This window comes from Oncorhynchus nerka, linkage group LG16 (genome assembly GCF_034236695.1).
Source record: "Oncorhynchus nerka isolate Pitt River linkage group LG16, Oner_Uvic_2.0, whole genome shotgun sequence".
NCBI lineage: Eukaryota > Metazoa > Chordata > Actinopteri > Salmoniformes > Salmonidae > Oncorhynchus > Oncorhynchus nerka.
Window position 1 is genome coordinate 31,298,094 of NC_088411.1, and position 7,822 is coordinate 31,305,915.

The 7,822-nt window shown below is 39.5% G+C and overlaps 1 protein-coding gene across 1 annotated transcript in view; it reads left to right on the forward strand.

Moving 5' to 3' along the window:
- Positions 1-7,318, forward strand: part of kcnk1b (potassium channel, subfamily K, member 1b) — a 34,001-nt gene extending 26,683 nt beyond the window's left edge. Inside the window, exon 3 of the mRNA XM_029685404.2 lies at positions 3,962-7,318. Coding sequence (XP_029541264.1) covers positions 3,962-4,233 — 272 coding nt within the window. The 3' untranslated portion in view covers positions 4,234-7,318. The remainder of the gene's footprint in view (positions 1-3,961) is intronic.
- The last annotated feature ends 504 nt before the right edge of the window (positions 7,319-7,822 follow it).

Sequence of the window (7,822 nt, forward strand, 5' to 3'; positions counted from 1 at the left end):
TTATGCCTTCCACACGGTAGGCTCTCTCTCTGTTGTTATCTTGGTTAGCTATTAGCTCCCTGAGTTCCTTAACTTGAGCTATTGATGATTTCAGCAGCTCCTGCATCTTAGTCACGTTTGGAGCTCCCATCGGAGCTGGGGTGAGCACCATGTCAATTTCTTCTTCGTTTTCGATGTTCTGATGACAGTCCTCCCTATCCGTCTGATAGAAGTGGTTTGAATCTAATCTTGTTTGTAGGTGATTTTGTCCCTTTGAGTATGGCGGGGGCTGAACTGCCTCCATTGTCAATTGTGGATATAGTGAGGGAGAAGCGGCCTCAGGGGGAGCCGTGGGCAAGTTCTCAGGCAGAGCTTTAACATCCCCCGATGCCACAGTAGCCACGCACATCATGTCTGGTGTGTTTTTTTTCTTTCTGGGCTGCACCCTCCTACACTCCTCTATAGCCCATGTTCCTACATTCAATTCTGCTTCTGCCCGCTTTCTCTCTCTAGTCCCTTCCTTCTTGAACCAATGAGCTTTGTTCCTCTCTGTCTCACTTGCCGTTGCTTTCCCTACGTCTTCCAGTAGCTTTTTCTGCATATCTTGGAGATTCCCCCGCTAAAATAACCTGCTTGTGTCCATTTTAACCGGAATCCTTTCCACACTTTCTCCACTTTCTCATACTGTTCTTTACCTCCCGCTCCATGAATTATACTCTGATCTAAATAATCACTGAATCCGAGTTTGGGCGTGGTGGCTGCAGACATTTTTATCCAATTCGTCTGATAATGTGTATAATGCGTTTATCTAGGTGTTACGAATCCCTTTTGGCCCGACAGTCTAGGGGGGATGGTAATGAGACCCGTAACATAACTCATGCAAATTATTATTGTGACAAAGTAAAAGTGTGAACGAAATAACCACGACAACAGAAATCTACCGTCAAACTCCAGGTTTATTTATAAACACACGGTAATGGGGGGAGCAGGAAAAGGGGCTGAGCTGGACCCAAGGAAAGAAACAATAAGTATTCAAAAACACCCCTAAGCTAGACTAGCCTACTTTAACAACAGCTAACTAACTAACCAAAAATACAGTGGGTGGTCCGCCCAGTTCTAACTAGTGTATTTAACAAAGTTCACCTACGGGTAGTGTATGCCCATGGGCGACTTGTCTTGGTTTCCCCCTTTTACCACCAGCAACAAACAAACACCATAACCAAAAACAATACTCACAGGTGATGACAAAGTGCTATGAGGTGCTTAAACAAAAGAGAGGTTACGACACAAAGCGAGAGTGAAACACAGAGACCTACAGACATGGCATTTACAGAGAGATTGCTCTCTAGAACAAACAAATGATGGGGTTTTTAAACCATGGGGAAGGAACTGTGATCGGGTAGGAAATAGGAGGAGGTGTGTCTTCTGATTGATGATTGATTGTTGACTGATTGGGGAGTGATGATTTTCACCTGTGAGGGGAGAAGGAGAGAAAAGAAACACACACACAGGATAACTATATCCGTAACACTAGGTTTTAGTCAGTCCTTTGTGTAGCTTATTTCTATCTTTGTATACTCAGCCCGTCCCTGATCGAGAACAGGGATGTACTGTAGTGCTGGCTCAGACTTCTCCCATGCGCCCCCACCCTCTCACAGAAAGATCTTATCAGTAACGTGGTGGCATCCACGTGTGTGCTTCTCCGGCATCTAATTTGAATTTGTTCAGCGATTTATTTAGGTATTTTCTAGAAATGATTCGGTGATTTCCTTTTGGAACAATATATTAGTGAAAATATGCGGTTCTATAACAATTGTCAGAGTAATTGTAAACTTTAGAAAAATAGTTTATTTTTGTTTGCGAATCATTTAAATACTTTCTGTAAATAATTCAGTAACTTCCTTTATGAACTTATATCAGTAAATTCAAGCGATTCCATAACAATTGTCAGAACAATTTTAAACTTTTGGCAATATCAACAGCAATGAAAAAAGCGAAAATCAGTGTTTTAGCCCGGCGGCTGTCAATCAAAGTTGCACGGCCATTCGACTACTAAGGTAGTTTTGTCTATCAGCACGTGTGCATAATAGCCCAGTTACGTATCCCAACCTAGCGGTTTACTCCGCGACAACCGTTTCTCTCAATTTAATTTCCCCGGTCTCAAAATCTCTTGTCAACTCTGGTTATATTATGTTATTGTTTGATGTGCAATGGTCACATCATTCCCGATCTCTGTCTAGTGGAACGCCAAACTTACATATCCTATATCTACTCGACTACACCTCTTACATAACCTGTTAAATTGTAGACAGCTTTTTAATAGGGCATTTTTCATGCAGATTCATTCAATCCAACCACACCTCAACAATACCTATTCGTTATCAATAGGACATTTTACATGCAGATTCGGTTCATCTATCATTGAACTATAACCACACCTCCACAAGACCTATTCGATAGTACACAACGTATCAATAGGACATTTTACATGCAGATTCGGTTCATCTATCACCACATTCATTCGTATGAAATTCTCATTGAATTTCCAACATTCATAATCGTGTCCGTTACATGTTAAAACACAGCCTCTATTTATTCCCAGGAGGAATCTAACACATTGGTCAATCACGATTCACACATTCCTATTAAAATAACACAGTATAGGCCAATTATTAAATAAAAAAATCTTTCAAAACAAGATATCTTTAATCAATGCCTTCTTATGTAAAAAATTATTTGGCAACGATTCATACTCACGCCCAGTACTTTCTGATCAAAATTTGGTTTAGGCTAAGATACAATATGCAGATTTCGATTTAACAGGCTTTGCTTACCTTTTAGTAGAGCGCTCTGATCAGATTTCCTGAGGCAAGATGAATGGCTGATTTTCTCCTGGTTCGGTCACTCATCCGTCTGATTCGAACCGGATGATTTGTCTCGCCTCTCACACCAATTTATCATAGATCGAATTCAGGAATAACCATCCTCATGCTACCAAGTTTGTTAGTGTTTAAATACTGGAGAGTTGAGACCAAATCATGGATGCTGGACAGAGTGGAATCAGGTGTATCAAAAGGCTGTTTATTGGTCAAAGATATCTTGCTTTACATCGTGCACGGATCTAGTTCATATAACCCGATGAGGGGTCAGGTGAAAAAGAGGCCTTATACAAAGGTTACATTCATTTTTATGCATATAATAAAGTAGGTGGAGTCTTGTCGTTTTGGTCTTCTGACTGGTCACAAAGAGTTGGAGGCGGGCCTTGCTCTAGCCAGAGCGGGCCCCATTGGTGCATAGCAGAGTCTTGTTCTCTGAGCTCCCTTTGACCTGGACTGAGATGGGGGGTAAGGTGTGTGTGTTCATGCAAGAAGGTATTTGTGTGTCAGGAAATCTGATACAGGAGAGCAGAGGGGGTCGTGAAAGAAGAGAACAGAGGGGGTCAGTTTTATGGCTGGGTGTATGTGTTCTTGCGATGGAATGTCTTTGTTTCCTGGGGTGGTAAGACAACAGAGCTGAGGGGATAGTATTAGGGGGGTAGTGAGCTGGTTCCTATTTTAGCAGGGGTAAGTAAGATGACTTGAGTCAGGCGGTTTGGCTTGGCGCTGTATAATATATGAGCAATGTGTATGAATGTATACTGTGATATGTGGTTGTCCCACCTAGCTATCTTAAGATGAATGTACTAAGTCGCTTTGGATAAGAGCATCTGGTAAGGTCACATCCTTTCTCCGTCTCAGCTAGTGTTGGTTTAACTAATCTCTCCCTCTCAATTCAATGAGCATCATTGGCATGAAAGCCATGAGTAAATATTGCTAAAAATGTTATTTTAATGAAATGCAACATCACTCTCTCCGTCTCTGCCGCCCCCCTCAGTCTACCTGTTGCCCGGCCTGATTGATGCTGGTGGTCCTGGAGACCTTCTGTGATTGATAATGGTTCCTCTAGTAACCCCTTGTCTGTATTATTCCTTTTCTCTCTCCAGTCTACCTCCTCCTGGGCCTGGTTGTTATGCTGGTTGTCTTGGAGACCTTCTGTGAGCTGCAGCAGCTGAAGACCCTGAGGAAGATGTTCTATCTGAAGAAGGAGAAACCACAGGACCGCCTGGCAATACTGGAGCACGACCATCTGTCCTTCACCTCCGTGTCCCACCAGTCCAACTCCACCTCGCTCAAGGGGGACAAGACTAAGGATGTACCCTTCGTTAGTGTCCCCGTGCTGGCCTCGCCTGGTGGAGATGACCCCATGATCAACTAGAGGGGGGGAAATAGTTACAAATGTTGTGGTGAAATAGGCAAGAAAATAGGGAAGGAAAAGGAGCGTACTGAAGGGGGGATGGTGAAACCAAGTTTGCATCCCATTTTGCTATCCTTCTTTTGAAGTGTACACTGCCTATCATGAATTTTCTAGGTGAAACTTTAACGTTAGCTGAAACTCTCTCCCCAGTGAATGCTTACACCAATTCAATGTGTTTTAATGAAAAGGGTAGAGAATTGGGATGCAACCTATGGGAGGGTGATACAGAGGACTCTCGTAGAAGGATATTTGTGACTACATTATAACTTAAGCTTCAGCATAAGGATGATTTTAAAAACAAAAGCTCAACTTCAAACCATTGTTAGTAATGTTGAAATTGAACGATTGTCTTTTAGCCCTTTACCATCCATGAGAAACTTAACTATCACTCTCTTAATGATGAAAAATGAGCATATTGTGCTATACTGCATTAACAAGATCTGTATTCACTGACATAGGAAAAACTTAATATAGCCTTCATATGTATAACTGATATGTACGCTGGTTAACTTAATGATAAGGGAAACGCCTGCTATAGCTTCGTTCATTGTCAAAGTCCTCGCTCAGCATGGCTGTTCTATCAGCTGTTCTCATGGATGGAATAACATTTAAGCACATACTGTATCTATAATGCATTATGAACTCGCTCATCGCAAGTTATAAGGCAGTCGTAATACATAAGCACAGATATGGGCTTCATAGAACTGACTTGACAATAGCACATTAGGGAACATTTAATGGGACATCCACCTTGTAAAATGTAACTGAATATCACATTGTGCCGTAATGTGTCTGTATACATATACCGTAAGTACTATTTTACAGGAGTTTAATGGAACGCATTTATTCAGGTTAACTGTATCAGGTATACAACAGTAGCACATTTCATCGCTGTGTATTAATTACAGTAAGACATTTGTTTGACGCTAGTTTAAAAGTACAACTTGCAATGTTATTTTAAGGTAGTTAAATGTTTCATGTCTCGCGCTGTACTGTGTATTTATCATGTTGATTCGTCTAAAAGAAAGGGATTTACTGTGTAATATGTGGTTTATTGAACGTTAGTGACAATTTATAAAAGCTTTTTTTTTACTTCAAGGGGGAACAAGAATGAGGCAGACCCCAAGCAGGGTACGCTGCTAGAAGAAATGCTGCTATTTAAAACAAAAAAGGTTCAGTTGCTCATATCATGTCCCTCAAAGATTATGTATAGAACCACAAAGCACCCTTCATTTTTTTTGTTGCAGTGTATTTTCATAAATAATTTGAACACAGCAGGTTACTGTTCATCTTATGTGACACCACTCGGAAATGGGAAATTACTGGGTTGAACATTTTGTATGAAAATAATTGGTTCTGAAAAGTACAAAAGTAATTTCCCGTACCTCAGATTTAAAGCTGCAATATGGAACGTTTTGGGCGACCTGACCAAATTCACATATAAAAATAAGTTCTAGATCTTTAATTGAAAGCAAGTCTAAGAAGATTTGTTCTATGTGTGCTATTTCTATGCTTCCCGTTAAGTTTAGTTTTACTTTTTGGATTTGTACACCAGCTGCTTATAGCTGAAAATAAACATTTTGCTTATGGAAATGATACATCATTTCACACTGGTTTAGATGGTACAATGATTCTCTTCACTATACTTGCTTGTTTTGTCACCATATAAACTGAAATTAGGTGTACTATCTGAATTTTGCCAACCAAGAAATGGGGGATCGATTTCTGCACAGTGCATCTTTAAGTGAGAGGACAAAGAGGGTTAACAACTGAATTCATAAGTAATGTTAGTAGGCTGGCAGTTTGTATAAAACTTAAGGACTGCTCTGTGACACAAGACATTATTTGATACTGCAATTTCTATTTAAAGATGAGAATATGAACTGTTTTTGAACCAAATTTTAAAAGAGGTTAGTATTTTTGGAGAATGTAAAGTGGAGTGTTTACAAATGTGTATTTATGATTTATGCAGATGATGATTTCAAGTAAAGGTACTCCATGAGAGCGTCATTGTGAGAGAAACTTGAAGATAGGAAACACTGATTGACAGACAGGACCGCTTTACAGTGCAATGCAGTCAAACCTCAAACTGATTTTCAATAGCTGCATAATGAGTTATCTGACATATATTGTCCAAAGATCTACAAAAAATGTACTATATTAACATTTAAGGTAAGATGACCATCAAGGAACATTAATTGATTTGCTTGTACATATTTTTCCTGACTTAATGTCATCCTGTATTTGGAAATAATTTGCTTGTAGCCTACAGTACCAGCTGATTTGCTTGTGTACATACTGGTAATATTATTTCTACAGATTTTAGGATCTTAATTTGATTACCCTTTTGTTTCAGAGAATTTGAAGAGCCAAATATAAATGAGCTGAAAACCCACACTAACACATGATTATATTAACAGTATTGCACTTTTTATGTAGCTTACTTTTTTCCAGCTAATAGCCTAACCACCGATCAAGCAACATTATGGACTAAACGTTCAAATCCTGTTGCTGCAGGATTATTTTGCTGTGACAATATAGATCAAATTAAGATCCTACATCTGTAGGACGGACTAGCCTATATCATACACTACTCAATCATACTATATGAGTACATTTTTCAGATGGGACAGACTTCGTTTATAGCACCAAATCCTACCTGATTGTATTGTACAAGACAGGAAACTGCTGTCCATTCTTGAGAATGTAGACGTTTCATTTTCAACATATGGTTATGTTTTATAGATCATCTCAGAACGTTTCAGGGTTTTTGTTTTGACTGTAGTTCTTTCCACAAAACTCTTCTACATCGCACAATGACAATGAGTAGAAGCCTTTAACATTGTCAAGAATGTTTTGTTTTATTTAACATTGTCAAGAATGTTTTGTTTTGAATACCAGTTTAGCAAACAGAGGAATTGTATGTAATCGTGTTGGTACTTTTGTTAATTGGTCAAAAGGGAGAATGACCAATCTCCCCCTGGCTAAGGGGACTTGACAGTTGCAGTGATATTTTTACTGTTATAAATATTTTGTCTGAAATGCATTGGTCTATTCTTTAAATGATTTATATATATGCCACATTGGTCTTATAGCACACAAAACTGTCGAAGTCCTTGTCAATCCTTGTCAGTGTTATTGTGTGGTGCATGCGCTATTTCAGTCGCCTGTGTATCTGTGCAATAACAACACCTGTATATTATTGTGCTCTGTCTAGTTTCTCATAGAAATAAATGCAGATTTAGACTCCCATAATGCAGCGTGGAAATGGACTGTTAAATTGTTTGAAAGCTATTGCTCTATTTTCAAACCATTACATATGTAGAGAAACACCAACATGCTCTCGTCATGACTTCTTTATCACCGTGCTACGATGATTGTCATTGCACTCCACTCTGACATCTACATAAGTGATAATACCCGAGAAGCCGGTGTTTAGAGGATATATTAGCACGGGTGTTGTTAGGTCAGATACGAAGTCGAGGACCCGCAAACCTGTTTAGAGGATATATTAGCACGGGTGTTGTTAGGTCCGAGACTAAGTTGAGGG